This window comes from Barbus barbus (assembly GCF_936440315.1).
Source record: "Barbus barbus genome assembly, chromosome: 27".
Classification (NCBI taxonomy): domain Eukaryota; kingdom Metazoa; phylum Chordata; class Actinopteri; order Cypriniformes; family Cyprinidae; genus Barbus; species Barbus barbus.
Genome location: NC_136755.1, coordinates 16239542 through 16259567, shown reverse-complemented (window position 1 = coordinate 16259567; position 20026 = coordinate 16239542). Strand labels below are relative to the sequence as shown.

The window sequence follows — 20026 nt, the reverse complement described above, 5'->3', positions numbered from 1 at the left end:
TGATGAATTTAAAGCATCCTTGCAGAAAAAAAGCATCAATTTCTTTAAAACATATAAATACTGACCCCAAGCCTCCTTTGAACAATAGTGTGTGTAAAAAAACATATATATATATATATATATATATATATATAAACATACACATATACAGATATATTCCTGTTGTCACAATAACAAAACTCGGACTCAATCGGTTCAGTCAATGTAGCTGTTTCTATCATATCTGTTGTATCAAACCCAGCCTTTTGTTTCCCATATTGTCTTTTAAGTATCAATACCTCATGTACAGTTTCGATATCACTCAGTAGATTACAGTAGAATGTGCTTCACTTATCAGTAAATCACATGGCTGGTCACTTGAAAAAAACCTGTGCTCCTGTCGTCTGGCCGAGGCAGGTAAGTCTCCAGGGCTCACCTGTCAGCCTGTCGTGGGAAAGGAGCCTTTATTTCAGAGTCATGGTCGGGGGGGTTCGCTACCGTACACAACAGCCTGTGTGTGTGTAAGAATGTCGAATCCGGTGCCTCCCCTCCATCTGTGTCTCTCCTGAGCCGCGCGGACAATGTGCTTTGAGTGCAAGAGACGCGCTGCAGCCTGCTTCTCTCAGACGGCCTGGCTCCTCAGGGTCCGGCCCAGGCACAGAGCTGTCTTTGTCAGCCTAATTACCCCGCCTCTCTCCTTCTGCCGCTGCAGGGCCTCCACTACCACTCCCTGCACCGTGCTCCAAACCGAAGAGACACACTTCATATCACCTGCGAGTGTGCTGTTGTCGAATTATCATGCGCATTGAGGGCCAGTGGATCCAGATGTTCCCACATTAACGCAACCCTCACCTCTGGCACTCTGGGCTCTGCCAAAGCAGATGAGCCAGGCCTGGTCTTTTGGACACAGGGGTGATTTTTATCTGCTTTTGCAGCAGGCAGTCTGCCCTGGCCCGCAGGACAGCACAAAGATTGCTTTAGGAAAGAGATACCTCGGCTATCTGCGCTACCTGTGTACACACTGCAGATTAACCTTGCGAGTTTAATGAAGCCTGTCTAAAGCGCACTTCAGCCGGGCTTTAAAGCGTCTGCTGAGAGGAAAATCTCTCTATGTTTCTCCACTCCTGGCTGCTCGCCAGCGTGCTAAAGACGAGGAAACCGAATCCCGTTGAAGGTACGACTTTGTTTATGGTGACAGACGCAGGAATAGTCTCCGCGACCGTTCTTGCGAGAAAAAAACGCCATGGCGATTGTTTATTTGAAGTGACAAGTCAGAAACGGCACAAAACAGACTCATTCCACAGGGCTGACATTAACACACCATAAACCGAACTCCCAGAATACCTCATAATGCGACGTTTCTGCGGTCCTCAAAATGAAAAAGGTCTCTGTAATATACCTCATGAAATATTAATGTCTTGAATTTTGACAACATGTCCGTCTTCTCGGCCCCCAGGGTGCAAAAGCCTGTTTCCTGAGAGACATCCCCCTTCTCGGCCATCTACTTCCCCTGCTACGCACACATCAAGGCGGCCCTGACTGATGAAGATGGGCGAGTGGGACCTGGCAGGCTTTTGCTGGCAGGGGCGCTGGCGGGTAAGCCACCACGCACTCTCCGGTAGCCGCCTGCCACCGCTGGCTCCATTGTGGTTGGCTGTAATTAGAGTGCTCAGTGATTTAGGCTGTGTTTTGAAGTGCAGCGCGCCTGCCCAGGGTCGGATATTTTCCACTGTTTAATATATAGGGCCTGGAAGTTTGTGCTTTGAGCTTTGAGAGTGTTAAAAGAGGAAAAAAATATCTCAAAGTCCCAAAGTAGCCATACTGCAGGAGCAATAAACAGATCCTACGATACTGGCATGACCAGGCCAACACATCCAAGATCTGACTTGCAATATTTTTACAAGTCTCTCTTTCCTCGTCACGTATAACATACGATCCAGATCTGACGTTTTTAATATTTTACTCTTGTGGTTCATCTTTAAGAAAACATTGTTGAAAAGACGACATCTTTAGCCAAGCCAGTATGGTTTGGAATGTACGTGAAAGAGAATTAATATTTATTTCTAATCCTTTTTGCATTTTTAGATTTACTGCTTCTTGACTTGAGCATGATATGAGATTGAAAAGCCATACATGGTCAGACAGAGCTTAGCATTCCTGTCTTCCCCAATGTTTTATATCTGTCAGATGGTTTAAAGCACGTTTTTATGGTTAGGTATGTTCTTATGGCATGTATCACTCAGTTTAACATTGATCAGCAATTCAAGATTCAAAGCAATTAGTGATTTACAGTCAGTTCGGGAAATTTAATTACACGCTTAGTTTGTGTGCCATTATTGGTGAGGCAGGCAGACTTCTGGGGCATTGACCAACATACAGTACAGTTGGATTTTTCCCTTTCTCATGCCTGTTGTTGAGGAAATGGATGTACGTATTAGTTTTTTAATGTAGTATTTATTTAGCTATAAAGCCCTGTTCACACCAAGAACGATAAATATAAAGATAACGATAAAGATATAGCTCTAAAAATATTAAAGAATAGCAAAGTCCACACCACAGCTATAACGATAAAGGCATGGAGAAATGATATTGTTGGAATCACTTTTAGAACAATTTTTTCCAGCTGATGAACGATACAAACATTCACACCCAATCAGAATCGGATCTTGCTATAACGAGCTCGAGAATTTAAAGCGGCAGACGAGTGTGCATTTAGAATAAATAGACGAAATTGTCCGCTGGTGTGGACACTAATATTGTTATATTTATAGTTATCTTTATAGTTATCGTTCTTGGTGTGAACAGGGCTTAATTTTATATCTATAATCTTTAATTTCATATATTTCTTTTTTTTTTTTAGTATTTTAAGCCTGCCCAAGTTAATGCGCATGATCTGGTGTCATTTAAAATTGTTTAACATTAAATTTAATTCCATGAAAATGTTATGCTTATGATAGTAACACTGATACAGACAGGACTAAAATGTAAAATGTTTTTCTAAAGCTATTTTTATGTTCTTTGTGCTTAATAATGAAGGTTTTGTCCATCAGAGCAGGTCAATAGAAAGAAAGGCTTGTAATTATTCAGATGAAAGTATTTTATTTAGATGTTAAAATAAAGCTCTTGAACGTGCGGTGGAGTCGGCGTGCTGGCGTTGTGACTGCTCAGGCTAAATGCTATCACTGATTTAGGCTATTAAGAGCTGAATGGGTGCCTCAGTGGCCTTTGTGTCAGACAGCGTGGGACAGGGCTTATGCCAGCCTCATTATTAAGCATTGTCTGGACCTTTAAATAAAAAAGGATGCATACCGTTTGATACATGATGCTTTCCGCTTGAGATATTTATAATATTTGATAAAATAGGCTTTCGGTATTTATTTGACTGAACTAATTCACGGCACGCTGTGCATTAATCATAGATGGAGTCGCAGAGTTTACATACGCTAATGTTTTAATCCTGGCCTGAAAACTGAATAAAATTATATTCATGGATCTGGTATATTCAAATATAATATCTGAATCCTTGAAGTCATTACTTCTAATGAATTCAAATCAGACTTTTTATTGACATGTGTGACTTCTCTTTAGGCATGCCTGCCGCATCCCTGGTGACCCCTGCTGATGTTATCAAGACCCGGTTACAAGTGGCTGCCCGTGCTGGCCAGACCACGTACAATGGACTCATTGACTGGAAGAAGGACATTTTCTGGAAGATTCTTCAGGAGGAAGGGCCTCGTGCCTTCTGGAAAGGAGCTGGAGGTATATCTCGTAGACGTACCTGAAACTAGTCACGCTAATGTTTTTTGCTACAAATGATTTTGCAGTCGACCTTATATTTTTAAAGGGTTATTCCACCCCAAAATTAAAATTTTGTCATTAATCACTTACCCCCATGTCGTTCCAACCCCGTAAAAGCTTCGTTCATCTTCGGAACACAATTTAAGATATTTTAGATAAAAACCAGGAGGCTTCTGACTGTCCCATTGACTGCCAAACAATTAACACTGTCAAGGCCCAGAAAAGTATGAAAAACATCATCAGAATAGTCCATCTGCCATCAGTGGTTCAACCGTAACGTTATGAAGCTACGAGAATACTTTGTGTACGCAAAAAACAAAAATAATGACCTTATTCAACAATTCGTCTCCTCTGCGTACCATTTTGGAGAGTATCCGCTGGACGCTTCTGTGTCAGTCGGCCGCGCCACATGGATACGTTTTCTATGTTTGTTTACGATTTGATTTGAACGAAAATAGCGTATCCGTGTGGCGCGGCTGACACAGAACAATTTTAGGGTGGAGTAACACTTTAAAGGGTCAATTCAGCCATAAATAAGAATTTCATCATCATTCACCACTTTCCAAACCTGTGACATTTTCTTTCTTTATTGTACCACAAAAAGTTGTTACCAAAATTACCCCCCAGGGGTGTAAATTGCGGCGGCCGGGAGCCATCTGAGGGTTGTCCCCATTAAAAATATAATTTCAAACCACTCTGTGAATTGTAAATACACACAAAAAAAAAAAAGTGGGAAGTCGTGGCCTAATGGTTAGAGAGTCGGACTCGTAATCCAAAGGTTGCGGGTTCGAGTCTCGGGCCGGCAGGGATTGTAGGTGGGGGGAGTGAATGTCCAGCGCTCTCTCCACCCTCAATACCACGACTGAGGTGCCCTTGAGCAAGGCACCGAACCCCCAACTGCTCCCCGGGCGCCGCAGCATAAATGGCTGCCCACTGCTCCGGGTGTGTGTTCACGGTGTGTGTGTGTTCACTGCTGTGTGTGTGCACGTTGAATGGGTTAAATGCAGAGCATGAATTCCGAGTATGGGTCACCATACTTGGCCGTATGTCACTTCAAAAAGAGAATATTTGAATAATATAATGGACATATACTTAAAATAATTGCGTAAGTGGTAAAACAATAAAAACGCAAAAAGGTGTTTTAAGTTTAGAAATGTTTTGAGTCCAGCTGGAGAGATCAAAGTTCTTCAGTAGTTATGTGTAAGTAGGCTGTCAAGGCTATTTTATTCACTTTAAACATGGGATGAAGTGATTCTTTAATACAGATGATGCTGGATCATTAATAAATCAGTCATGACAAAAAATGATGATATCTGATGTATTTTTCAATAATCGATTATAAGGTTACCTAGCATAGCTTGTTTAATACCATAGCTTGTTGGATAGTAAGTCACCCACTACAACTAACACGGCGATATGCCTGTGTGTGAACTGATATTAGGCTAATATTGTAGACCTACCGATGTGTTGGGTTTTGCTCAATATGATGTTAAGTGGCAGATCAGTGGGCTTTCTGCGGTTGAATATCTAAATAAGAGACGTCCTCAGTCCTAGACGAAACCTAAAATACATTGTGTAAGACACCAAATAATTTAATAATTATAATATGACGGCATGGTGAACCTATGAACCGAACTTATTTTTAAACAGGGTCTCCATGCTATGAACACATATCTATCCTTACAAATACAATTTTGGCTGTATTTTTGTGTCCCCTTCAAAAATTGAGAAATTTTATGTTTATTTCCCCCCTACTGTTAGATTAAATTTACCCCCCTCCCCCTTTGTATTTCCTAAATCTCATTGAATTCAGTTATGGTGTGTCAGGACATGTCACACAGTTGGTTTGATGTCAGTGAGGTTTATATCAGACACTTCTTGACGCACCACACTTGAATTGAACGCAAGCCCAAGTTTGAAACCTACAGTAGAGGGGAAGCTTCTCTGTGAATAATGTTTTAAATTTCTCTCAGTTCCTCAGAGAAAACTACCACATGACTTCAAAAGACTTGAAATATAGCACAAATATTTTATGGACAACTTTTGTTTATTTTTAATGATGATTTTTAAAAATAGTTTTTGGAGCTTGACAGCCTCGGCTTCAATTATAGACCACTCTATAATTATTATGATATTATAATTCTGCTATTGTTTTGAGGAAATTGGGATAAAATTTCTCCTGTTCTTGAGAGAAAGTCATACAGGAGCCAGGTTCACAAAACATTCTTAATAATAAAATTCTTAAATGTTTTGAATATTTATGTTTAATATTTTATATTCAAAAAACATTTCTTAAGAATGTTCATATCTTTTTTCTTAAGACTGTTCCACAGTGTTCTATAAAAATAATGAGCAAGCTTGTTGTGACGAAAATATTATTAAGCAGATCTTATAAAGTAGCAAGTATTACAGTCTAACACCAAAGCCTGTCATTGTCTTTAAAAAATATGTTTTTAAGAACATATTTGAGAACTTTTAGAATTTTGAAAGAATTGCACTTAGGAGCATTCTTAAGAACTTCTTCAAATGTATTTTAAGAAACTTCCTAACATCTTTCTTAAGAAAATATTTGTGAATTATCATATATATAATCATTTGCAGGCAGTGCAAAAAGATGGCATTTATGGTGTTTTTTTTTTTTTTTTTAAATTGAGTGTTATAAAAAAATATTTTCACGGTTGTTGCACCAGGTTTGGATCAGCAATAGGGTGAACACACAATTTTGGAGTGAATAATGTGTATTAGCACTATTCCATAACTATTTTTTAAACCAATGTAGAATCTATACAGACTGCTTTTTAATGTTTTTTTTTCCCTCCTTAGCACGTGTGTTTCGCTCCTCGCCTCAGTTTGGAGTGACTCTAGTGACCTATGAGCTCCTGCAGAGGTGGTTCTACATAGACTTCGGTGGACAGTAAGACTCTTACACCTCCTAAAACTTTGAAATAGTTTAGTAACACTTTCTTTAGAATTCTTTCTTCCATTAGGAAAAAAGCTCTAGGCCGTGTAGTGTGATTGTGAAGAGCACTGAAATGTCAGATGCCCTGAAATTTCATTAATAGCTGTTTAGAGAGGGCTGGCTTTATAGCAAAGATTCTCATGCCGACGAGCACTTTGTTACAGGCAGGAAGGCCTAATTACTACACAAGAAAGCCTGGACTGAAAGCTGTTTGCCGTGGCATCTTTATCTCTCCTGCTGAAGCGAAAAACACCCTCGCTTTGTGATTTAGAAAGGGTCAGCTGACTCACTGAAGCCTGGAGGTGACATTTCTAGAAATGCTTTTCCATAGCCACATGGCTCCATGTGTCCAAGTGATTTGAGGTGGGGAGAATTACTTTGACTGGAGTCTGTTACAGTTCTGGACAGAATGACCTTATTTTCCTGTGGAATATTGTGCTGTCCTCAAACCCAGAAACCACAGGCGCATATAAAAGAACATGGTATATATACAAACCTGTGTGTGGATTTGTTTTTATACCTGTTTATATATTATATATTATGTGGCTCAGTTAGCACTTTAATAAATACGTGCTGTCATATCGAAAAGTGTACTGAAGATAAACAGCCTGATTGAATTGTGAAAATGAGAATATTTTCCATTCAAGTTGTGGAACACAAAATAAATGAAAAGAGCGGTTTCTTGCCTTTTTCCAAACCTTTCCATTTAGGATACAGACTGTATTTTAGGACATTTTATGACATCAGTTTAAATGAAGTCATACTGTCATGTAGCTCAGATCTGAGGCTTTTATGTGAAAAAGAAACTATGACCAAGGATGCATTATTATTGATATTCCAGCTGATACTGATAATTACTTTCATGTTATGACTGTTAACTGATGGCCAATATAATAAATATATTTGTTAAAGAATATATCTTTATATATGTATGTGTATATATCTATCTATCTATCTATATATATATATATCATTATACTTTTATGTATAGCAGATGTCAAAAGGAATATGCAACTTTCTCTCTCACACACACACATACACACACACATGTAATATATATATGTGTGTGTGTGTGAGAGAAAGTTGCATATTCCTTTTGACATCTGCTATAAATAAAGTATGTTTCAATTAGGAAAATAAAATAAAAATATTGTAATTTTAAAAATATGCTTATTATAATAGAGAAGAGTGTTGGCAAAGCTGAATTTTTAGCATCATTACTTTAGTCTTCAGTCTCCCATGAACCTTCAGAAATCATTCTAATATTATGATTTGCAGTTTTAAGAAATATCTCCTGTTATTATCAATGCTGAAAAGTTGTGCTGCTTCATATTTTTTTGCGGAAACCCTTGATATTTATTTCTTCTTACTGACCCCAAACATTTATAGTGTATGTAAAAAATAATTTTCCTGGGACAGCGATATGTTGACAGCGATATGGGATAGTCAAATATAGTTATTATACAAAAATGTTTGCATGCCACAATTGAGTAGTCAGAATCAAGTATTCCAGAAGCTGTGATAGAATAGAGACTGAGAAAATAGCACATGCATAAATGGAATGAATGAAAAGATGTATTTCATACGTGGTCATAGTGAAACTCTATTCACATGCTTTTTCCTTTGTCATAAATCTACATAAGCACATAGACATTGACATGTTTATTTTATTGCTTATGCGGACACTCAAATTTAGATTTAGTTTTTCATATTCATGTCTGGTTTTGGTGCTTCAAACAGATCTGAGCTACATGATTATGATTTCATTCAGGCTAAAATGGTAAGACGACGTCCTAAAATAGGATTTGTGTCCTAAATGGAAAGTTTTTTTTTTTTTTTTTTTAATAAAGGGAAGGCAAGAAACTGGTTCTGATCTATTCATTTATTTTGTGTTCCATAACTTGAGGGGAAAATATTCTTGTATTATTGAGACAGGCTGTTTATTCTTTTTGACAGGACACAGAAGAATGTGAAGTTTCCCTTTGCTCCTCCTCCTCATCCATCTTCTCTCTCCCTCTCTCCTCACCACAGAAAACCAGCTGGCGCAGAGCCTACTCCCAAGTCTCGGATCAGCCTCCCGGCGCCCAATGCTGACCACATCGGTGGCTTCAGGTTTGCTGTGGCCACGTTTGCTGGCATCGAGAGCAAATTTGGACTGCGTCTACCACAATTCCGAGTGCATACCGCCCCACACGTTTGAAGCAAACGCATCCACTTCAGCTGCACTGGAACAAACGCTCATATGAATCTCTTCCTTCTAGTTGAGAACATCAAACCTTCAGCAGATAGACTGGAAATAATGTTTTATGTGATTGTTAGTGCAAATTACAACTTCAAAGTACAACGTAGATGGGATAAGGTTTAATATTTTTTTAATCTACCACAAGTCCTGGATTCTTTAGTGGGGATGTAGTGTGACTTTGATTTATTTTTTTAAATGTAAATCATTTAAATGTAAATCAAACTTTTTTTGGGGGGGGGGGGATCATTTCAGTTTTATTGTATTTTTTATTTACCTGAACAAACGATCAGTTACATTTCACTTTATTTATTTATTAAATTAACATGTCACTTGATGCATATTACAGGGTTTTAAAACACTACAAGCGTATCCAGTTGGAAATGACCGTGTTTAAATGATAGATGTGCAGCTGTTTACATTTTCTTTTCTCCTCCTTTTTACCATAAAACTATTTAAGCACATAGCACTCATTGGGCAGTTAATTTCATTACTGACTGGACTCTCACATTTGAATGTATTATAGTATTTCATATTTATGTTTGTATAGTGTTAAATATGTGTGTTGGGAATCTACACTCAGTGGCAGTTTATGGTCAATGTGAAATCAGAGACTTGGCAGTACGCTTTTACAGATGATATTTTTCAGTACTGTATTTGGCAACCCCTTGAAAAATGATGTGAAGAGACTAAATTGAGCTGTACTGTAGAGTTAATTGTACATATAGTGTGTAAAATTGTGCCTTACTGTAAGTATGGCAGCAATAGATGCACCGATGGACAGACAGGTTTATTAAAAGATCAAACAAAAACGGTTGCTAGAAGCATCTTTTATTTGCCAATCCTTGTTTTATTTAGTCACACACTTCTGGTTTTCAGTAACATTATTTCTAACAAGTGAAACATCTTTTAGTAAGCACACAACACCTGCTTGCATTGCTGTAACACTGACGAGAAAGCCACTGTGAATATTGACACAGTCACCAGCTTATATATAACTTAATTTGTCAATGCTTCATGCAGGGGCTCAGTACAAAAATATACACACAAACTATTCAAGTATACTAAAATAACCACAAACCAACATCGAAGATGCCTTTCAAGCAGCATTTTTTTTTTTTAAATTCACATTTTTGAAATGCACAACTGATTTAGCAGTAATTGTCTTCAGGGTAATGAGACGGAACGTAAAAACAATGAACTCTTGCACAACAAAACTATACTTCGGTGCATGGAAATGAAACCTAATTTAATATTTAGTAACAAACCCAAGAGTAGCTACAACATTTAAGGGACAGTTCACCTAAATATGAAAATTATGTCATTTAATCACCTTCATTCCAAACCTGTTTGACTTTATGTGAGACACAAAATAGCTCTTTCCCATAAAAAGACTGTCCATTATTCACCTTCATTATGGAACGACAGCGGTGAGTAAAGGAAAGTTACGTCTATAGACACTCTTTGTTAATTCTATAAATTATAATATAATTTATGAACCGGCTCAAACAAGTTATTCTTTTCAGTAATCGGTCTTGTGAATCAAAAACATTCAGCTCATAAAAGTAATTTCGTGATTTGGTCGTGCATGTTTATTTTACATGCATTCCGCGAGTACCACTCAATAGAAAGACGTTTCTCCTCACAATTGATTCATTGGCGCTGAAGACGCAGCAGCTGGAAAGCAGTGCAAGAAACAGATAATCTGCGTACATTAGACTGTACATTACACGACTGCTGACGTGTACAGTATAGCGCAAATACATTGTCAAGCTGTCACTGAAATTACAAGCTGCATCGCAAAACAGTAGTAGCCTATGTCCGAATTCACAGTATTCATAAAACAATAGGAGAAAAAGTTCCCGGATGACCTTTTAACATGGAAATAAGCACTGACTGATCTGAATTATTATAGGCTACTCTATAATAGATCAGTGGAAGTAAATCTGCGAGACTTCCGGTTCATATAGGGAAATTATGAAGAATAAAATAGTTTGCACTACAAACCATTGTGTTCATTATAACAATAATAGGCTACATAAAATAATATGTTAAGGCAATATCAAGCAGCACAAGGAGCTGTTTTGTACAGCTAAAAATAGCTGAAAGCGGAGCCAGACCCATAAAATTTACAAATGGCCGTGCCGCTCTTACAGAAACTACAAATGTGTGTTTTGATTAAATTCATACTACACACATTCATTCTTTACAGAACATTTCTTAAACAAAGTAGGCCTACTTCAGAGAGTATGCGATTTCAGACACAGCCAGAGTAAATGATTAATCTCGGGATTTCAGGAGTTGTCAGTAAATCAGAAAATCTATATTTATTCATGATTTGTCCTCTAAACCAGTTAAGCACAACCCCTCACCACGCAGCTGATTCTAAAGACTGTATCGGTCATGTAAATCACAGTTCAGACTACATACACAGCGTTAAACCACCTACTAACCCTTGACCCCAACCTAAACCCTAAGCTTAGTATAGCCTTGGTAGCACATCCTGACAGCATAGGCCTACTGTTTGTATTGACTTGATCCACTGAAGATATTTCTGAACTTTTCTTGACAGGTGACTGCATGATTGAGTTGACCAACAGAATCGATGTGGTTTAAGTGGTTTGGAAGAAAAAATCATGCAATATTTTTACCCATCCCTAGTAACCAATTTTTCATCATCTGGATAAACAGACCCTTTTACTGGAGTAAACAGCACAGTACTAGTGGACATGCTAATTGGGTGTGTTACATTAGGCTCAGTCTGGGTTGGTGATGACTCTGATCCCGTGTTTACGTGGCCAGCTCCACGGGCCCCTCCTCCTCACTGTCTCCGTGGTTGGCACGGATCTCCATCAGTGTGCGGCCGAAGCGGGCCCAATCCTCACTGTGGGGCACGGCCAGCTGCAACAGATGAGCATTTTAGAGATCCAGTGCCAAAAACACCCCCCACCCCTCCAAAACGCCACATCAAGAGCAAAAGCTACGCATTACATGTGCTGTCACAGTGTGGGAGAGGAAAGAGATCACCACACATTGTGATTCAGAGACAGAACAATAAAGCTGCTTGTTTGGCCTTTGAGTGCTGAATATTTATCGTGTCAGTTCTCAGGAAGGGGAAGATGGGGATTATGGGCCGGCTGGGTGACGATGTGGGATCGCTTTCTACTGTCAGAGAGTCAGATTTAGATGAGAAAGGACGGCTGCCTGCCGCCCAGGCTGAGAGAGAGAGAGAGAGAGAGATAGAGAGAGATCTACAGGGTATAATTAAACAGGAATAGCGAGGTGGGAGGAGATGACAGCCACTTCCAAACTCAAGACCAAATCAAGCTATTTTATAGTACAGCAGGGGGTCTCAAGAGGCCTTCATCAATAAATGACCTTATAGCACTGGCATTTCATCACTATATTATGTATACTATACATATGCATTTATGCACACACACAGATATTTTATATATATATATATTAGGGCTGTTAGTCGATTAGAATTTTTAATCTTATTAATTACATCATGTTTCAATTAATTAATCTAATTAATCGCAAAATAAATTTGACTGAAAATACCCACAAAACATTAAAGCTATTATTGTGTTAAATGAGAAAGTATCAAGTAGACATTACAAATTGTAGTTTTAGAAAGAAATATTTTAACATAAAATTGATTTAACTGCGTTAAAATATTTTAACCGCTTTTTTCATAACTAATTAACGCGTTAAACTGATATATATATATATATATATATATATATATATATATGTATATACTGCACAAACGTAGAACGCAGAAAAAAGATTAATATTTTTAGTTTTTTATATATATATTTTCTATACAATTATTCAAGAAATGTTTACATTTAAAAAATCTAAAAATGTCATGTGGTATAATCGAGTAAAATTATTACAATTCTGTACCTTGTATATCTTAATCAAATTTTTAAATATATTTTTCAAGATATGATGATTCAAGTTCTTAGGGATTGCACCACATGACATTTTGCAAACTGAAAAAAACTTACCTTGTCATAAAAATATCTAATATTTTATTGAGCTTAGCACACAGTCCTTATGGTCTGGTGGGGTCCTCTCTATGTTTCTTTTTATCTTCAGGTTGGTTGGACCACATAATTTTGCCAGCAGAAGTTACTTAGATATTAATAAATAAAGCACTTAAAAACAATTTCAAGAAAATAATAAAAGATTATTTTTAACTTTATAAAAAATAAGATTTAATTAGATATTTAACCTTGTTTCTTAAAAAACTAACAAAATTCATGCTTGTCTGAACAGAATTCATAATGCTAGACTAATACGTGTTGCATCCTATGCCTTGCCACAAGGGGCAGTAGAGCAGATATTCGCATACATTGTCTTCTTCTATGGTCAACTAGAATCATACAGCAGCAGAGCAAGAGTTTAAAGAGACTCTTTAGCTTTAGTACATCACAGAGTATATTTCTGGCCTTAAAAATCTCTCATACAGGGGGTGACCCGCAGTTGAAGGACTAAATCTATTTCAACTGTAAACCACCCGAAATGGCATCTGAAGTTTATGCAATATGACTCAAGCACAGCGAAAACATGCTGTGATGATCCAAAGCAAATATTTAACACAGTCTAAATATAACACAAAGGGACCTTGGCAGTCATCAGAAGTGGTACTTCTTGCCGCGACTGGATGTTGGTGACTGCCTCTGCTGACGAAGGCAATGTTGAGTGCTTCATGTCAAAGTCTTTTGTAAATAAGCCCCGTTCCACCTAAACCCTTCAACTTTCCTTCACTTCATTTTATTGATGACCCACTATTATCATCAGCCCAAGGAGCCCACATGCTCGACCGACGTACTCTCCAATTACCACCAGACACTGCGCTAAGATTAGCACTGCCCCACACACGAGGCCAAACCCGGAGACCGAAAAGAACATGGTAAACATGGGAGTCCTGGTGGTTTGCTGCTCTGTGGTGGTGGTGAAGTCATGTGGATACTGCCTTAAAATAAGAAATTAAAATAAAAGATTCAAACAAAAACAAGCTAGCCACACGGAGAGTTTGGTAAACATGCAAACCCTTTATGTCAAACTCTGAGAGATTCAATTTCACTTCCACTTTCATTCTGCATCCAGGCCGAACTGGGTTGATGATGTTCATAACGCTGCCGTACAGCCGAAAATAATTCTGAGAGAAGAATTATAACAGTAATTTCGCACATTACGATACTTATTAGTGAGAAAAGATTCATACCTCTCCAACGTCGTATATCCACACACGTCCCTCTGAGTCTCCCACAGCGACCTCTTTGCCCCCAGAGGCCCATCTGACACGGTTCAGAGCGGGGGCTCCCTCTATTGTCACACTAGCGGTGGGCACCTGGACACAAAACACACCTGTAATCATATACAGCTTCATATCAAATACACGATATATGAATAACGCACTCATGAAGGATAAAAGACAGAGGTTGCTCTCTCATAACTTCATGGAGTACTTAGTTCAAAAGTTTGGGGTGTGCAAAATTTTTGAACAAAGTCTCTTTCATGGTGACATATATACCAGCATATACAGTATGCTAAGAATTTTAAATGTTTTTTATATAAATCTCATACGATCACCAAGTAAAAACAGTAATATTGTGAAATATTATTAAAATTTAAAATGACCATTTTCTATTTTTAAATGTTTAATAGAACTTTACAAAGTTAAAAGTATAATGTTTGGATTAGGAAAATAAATAATAAAATAAGATATAATGTTTAATATAATAGAGAAGAGATCAGTGAAATGATTATAATTTTTGTTTTTAAAGTTCTTATCCTCACTAAGGCTACATTTATTTGATCAAAAATACAGTAAAAACAGTAATATTGTGAAATATCATTTCATTTTAAATAGCTTTTTTCTCACATGATCCTTCAGGAATCATTCTAATATGCTGATTTGCTGCATTTCTTATTATTATTATCAATGTAGAAAACAGTTGTGCTGCAAAAACATTTTGTGGAAACCGTGAAACTATTCTTTCCCATGATTCTTTAATAAATGACGTAAAATAAGAAAATAAACAATACAAATGTCTTACTGTCAATTTTCATCAACTGCATGCATCCTTGGTGAATAAATTTTTTTAATTTCTTTCAAAGAAAAAAAACTCTTACTGACCCAAATGTTTTAATTGTGCAATGTGAATATTTTCAGTTTGAAATGCAAAAAAAAATATCACAAGCAAAGTTTTTTTAATATCACATCTAAATTTACAAAATTATAATTTTTGTCATGTTGCTAACTCAAGTCGTATGACAAATGTTGAATTATAAAATGAATGTGGATCATATAGCCTTAGTGTGCTCACCTTTAAAACATATAAAATATCAACCACCAACCTCAAGTTCTCTAATTCATGCAAGAATATTGAAAAATACAAAACAATATAACAAAGAGATTTTGACTTATAAATCTCACTCACTTTTTGGATATCAGCCGATAAGTCATATAATGTAAACATACAGAGCCCTTGTGATAAAATGATGTCGTTAGGATGTCTAGTCAAAGCTGAGCTCTAATAGGAAGAAGACATGAATCCACAGCTCTGCAGGAAATAACTACGAGCACTTTTAATGATTTCATAAATCATCATGAAAAGTTGCTCTGCACACATTAAAGCGATACACAGGCTCTGTTTGTGTGCGTGTGTGAGGTTGATTTCTGCCTATTACTTATGACAGTTAAGACTGGCCTAACATATGTTGTCATCAAAGATGGAAGCTGTACGCTGGCTAATACAAAAGCTTCCTCGCTTCAGAACAGGCTAACCACAGCCTGAGAGCTATTAGCGAGCAGCTTCCTCCAAGAGTCAACTGCAAGGTTAAATTGGCTGTAAGCTTCTCTTTGCGTAAATTGGAACCAGGCGACCCCGCAGTCTGTTAATGGTGTTATGGGTGAATTTCTTTATAAGTTGACAATGGAGAACTGTTGGCTGTTTTCTGGCACAAGATCTTTGCCTGTTTACGCATGTGTCGGTGTGTGCGTCAGCATTCGCGCTGCCGTGGCACGGCCGGCTTCTGATGTTTTGGATAACATGCATTGTTCTTGAGGCAACACACACACACACACACACACACACTCTATCTGCTCTCAATAGACCAAACGAGCTGAAAAGAAGAAACACAAGTTAGGGTCAAAGGTTACTGATATGACACTAAAGGCCAAATTTACTGCTATACATGAAAGTCATATTTTCAACACTAATAGAATCATTGGCATTTTCTTTTGGTTCATTTGTTTTTTGGGGGAAATAGTGCCACAGTGGAAAAATAAATAAATAAATAAAAACAGGGGACCTTTTACCACAAGTTATACGTAGGGTTGGAAGTTAAAAATTCATATATATATATATATATATATATATATATATATATATGCTGATATTAGATATTTGTTGTACTTTTTCATAATGTCAAACTCACCTAAAGGTAATCTTTAAAAATCACAAATAATTTATCAAATTTGTTTTTAATATCATCCATTCGTTGGTGATTGGCCAGAATATTAAAATAATTCAGTCTCAGACAGAATTTTAATAGTGGTGCATTTTAATCTATGTGGCCTAGTGGTTAGCATAAAAGCACATGGTGCTCAAGTGGCAGTTGTGGGTTTAAATTCTGCTCATATTGTGTCCCTATTTGGCAAAGTCGTTAAAACAACATGATTTATTTATTTTTTACCATTTTTCTTGAGTTAAACAGAATACTTAAGATAATAATTAATAATAAAAAAAAAAACTAGGATGGGATTGGTTTTTATCTAATGAGATTTGATTGGATTATGAAAAGTGGACAAAGAGGGCCTTTTTTTTTTTTTTAAATGAAAGATTACGTTAACATTATTTTCTAAGAATCATTTAGTCAGACCAGAAATGTATTAAGAAGGAAAATAAGGTCAGTTTTGATTTCAATTTGACTTTAGTATATATGATTTACAATCAGTGAGCTGTTTATTGGTTACCTTCCACCAAACCCACAACGTATGGTTAGAGAGAGATGGGTGAGTGGAGAACAGCAGATCTCAGAGAAGCATGTAATTAAAGTGGGTGTGTATTCCTTAGTGGACAGGCAGTGTCAGTCAGAGCAGATCTCATCTCACACAGGAGACAGGAGAGACGTAACACCCAACCGCTCTCGCTGGTCTCTGTGCTGTGGCCTCAGGGGCCGCAGTTGTGAGGCATGTGTGAGGCACCATTACAGACTGACGTATTGTGTGAATGCTCCATGTAGCACTAAGTCAACTGTCACATGAAGCAACATCATAGCATGTGATGCATGATGACACTCCATTATCAGTGACATACGCTGTTGCATCCAGTATATAAGACGGTTAATATGACCTCACTGTTCTACAAAATCTGCATGCAAACACTGCAAAAATCTGTTGAACCAGGATTAAATCTGGCCTTGCTTTCAGAAAAATATATCTACACATTCTTAAAAATATTACTGAGCAAACTGTTTCAGATATTAAGACTCATTTTCAGAGAGGTTTATATTAAATGGTTTTGTACTTATAATTTTCCATAATTCTATTTATTATGAAAAAAAATATTTTGCATTGTATATTTGTAGCATAATTTAATTTTCATATATTTATATAGTTTTTATTGAATTACTTTATTTTTTATAATCAAAATGTGAATCTTACATTACAAATTGAGGTTCCAAAAAATTCCAGTGGAGTAATGGAATATGATTTTAATTATTTACATTTTTAAGAATATATTTTGAATATTTGTTTATTATGATGTATATTAAAGTAAAGAGTGTAAAGACCATCGACTCTACCGTGCGACTCCACCGGGCAGGGACACCGGCAAGGGATAGTAGTAGCTTTTTATTTAATTTTTTCATTGATATGTTTATTATTGAAATGTTGTTGTTATATGCATGTGTTAATTTTATTTAATTTCTTTATTTTCTTAAATATGTGGGTAGATAGTATTTATAGAGTTGTAACTTTTTAGTTTTAGTTACTTTTTCTTATTTGTAAGTCGCTTTGGACAAAAGCGTCTGCTAAATGACAAAAGTAAAGTAAGTAAAGTATTAATATAATTAGATTTTCATAAATTGATATGGTGTTTATTGAAGTATTTTACTTTCTATAAATCAAAAGAACTATATTAAACTACAAAGCTAACAATATTTAATGAGTAAACTATAAGAAAAAAAATCCAGCTGAGTAATGAAAATAATTTTTTTGGTTGCAGAGGATATATCTTGATTTTTTAAATGGTTGATTATTATATATTTTTAATATAATTTATTTTTCATATAGTTTTATAATTTTATTTTCACATTAATATTTAAAACAAGATATTCCAGTGAAGTAAGTGAAAAATAAACTTCATTAAGTTAAAACTAATAAAAGTTGTAGAAAATTATATAAATATAATAAATAAAAAAAACATACAAAATATAATAATATATAAAATTATATATATATATATATATATATATATATATATATATATATATATATATATATATATATATATATTCATAGAAAACAAGTTTTTTTTTCTTGTCTTGTTTATGTTAAGGAAAATATTTAAACATTTTTGCAGTATATCTCAGTCCCATACAACAAGTACAGCTGCGATTGTCCCTGAAGGTCTTGAGAGACAGTGGCCTTAGAAGAGCAGGTTAAACCGCTTTGCTGGGCTGTAGCCCATGGGAACTCAATGACTCTGGAATGGTGGAGAGAGAGGAATCTGCACACATCGGAGTAATTAGCTGTAAGCTTGCAGACTATGCGTGTGTGTGGAAAGGAACGTCGCTGGAGTGTTGTGCGAGCTGTTGGTGAGGAGCTGTCAGAAAGCTGATTTAAAGGCGGCCTGTGGGGAGACGCCCACACAGAAAAGAACTTGTTGTTGTTTTGATGCATCTTTGGCCTGGCGTGATCTGGTGGACCAGACCGAAAGCGTTACCTCACCTCAGTGTCATTGTTCAAGTTCCACAGATCCAGACGACCCATGCCGTCCACGGCGGCGAAGAGAGAGGGGTGCACGGGGGACCACATCACATCGTAGACGTAGTCTGCATTATCCTCAAAGGAGTACAGTGGCTTGTTTTGCTGAGGGGGACACAAAATGAGAAAATATCAAGAAAATTAGGTGAAATATCATGAGAAAGATAGAATGAAAGGGCAAACAGGACAAGCAAGAAGGTGCTGGGGTTGTAAGGGGACAAGCGGAGGGCGAGAGAGCGGGTGAAGATGGAGGGAGCGGCAGAACGAGAGAATGAGAGAGTGGCATAGGTAGTAGACAGAGTGGCGCTGCTGCAGCCCTGGGGCCTGTCTGGGATTGAGCTAATTAAAACCTTTGCACATTCAAGCAGTGTCATAAAAAAACGCTAGATGAAAGTCTCTCCAAGGTGTACTGTAACCTAAGTGTAACAGCTGTCTGTGGCATAGAAGAAAAGAGAAGAAAATGAGAGAGAGAGAGAGATACTCAGGATTGCTAGATGCATTCCGCACAGGTACAGAGGGAGACAGCTAGGCGGAGAGCAATGCAGACCACAGCACGCTAATGAACCACACTGAGACACACTCCACCACACCAAAATACACCAAGAAGGGTGCAGACTTCATCTTAAAATACTCTAGTTTTTTATTATTGTATTACTTATTATTGTAACACAATCTGAAATGGTCCAAGCATACAAAAATAAAAAGATAGCCTACAACATAGAATATTAAACAAACAATGAATGAATGAATAAATAACAAAGCATTTAAATATATACTACAGTTCAATTTTGAAATCAGCAAAAATGTTTTTGAAAGAAAGTAATAATTTTATTCAAGTAAAAGTCACAGTAAATACATTTATTTTGTTACAAAAGATTTAGCTTTAAAATAAATGCAGTTCTTTTGAACTTTTTATTCATCAGTCATGAAAATAGTACTGTTTTCAACAACTTTATGAAGTTTTTTGAGCACCAAATAATGATATCTGAAAGATCATGTGACACTGAGGACTGGAGTTATGGCTGCTGAAAATTTAGTTTTG

General features: G+C 36.7%; 1 protein-coding gene and 1 pseudogene across 2 annotated transcripts in view; one reads left to right on the top strand and one right to left on the bottom strand.

Moving 5' to 3' along the window:
* Positions 1 to 9772, top strand: part of LOC306847068 (electrogenic aspartate/glutamate antiporter SLC25A13, mitochondrial-like) — a 41017-nt pseudogene extending 31245 nt beyond the window's left edge. Inside the window, exons 13-16 of the transcript in view lie at positions 1436 to 1575; positions 3568 to 3738; positions 6601 to 6691; positions 8768 to 9772. The product of the transcript in view is annotated as an electrogenic aspartate/glutamate antiporter SLC25A13, mitochondrial-like (transcript). The remainder of the gene's footprint in view (positions 1 to 1435; positions 1576 to 3567; positions 3739 to 6600; positions 6692 to 8767) is intronic.
* Positions 9773 to 9792: 20 nt separating this feature from the next.
* Positions 9793 to 20026, bottom strand: part of LOC306847438 (cytoplasmic dynein 1 intermediate chain 1-like) — a gene marked incomplete at its 5' end in the record, with an annotated part of 37167 nt that continues 26933 nt past the window's right edge. The window contains 3 exons of the mRNA XM_079381392.1: positions 9793 to 11876; positions 14215 to 14340; positions 18949 to 19089. Of these exons, the coding sequence (XP_079237518.1) occupies positions 11766 to 11876; positions 14215 to 14340; positions 18949 to 19089 (378 nt within the window). The 3' untranslated portion in view covers positions 9793 to 11765. The remainder of the gene's footprint in view (positions 11877 to 14214; positions 14341 to 18948; positions 19090 to 20026) is intronic.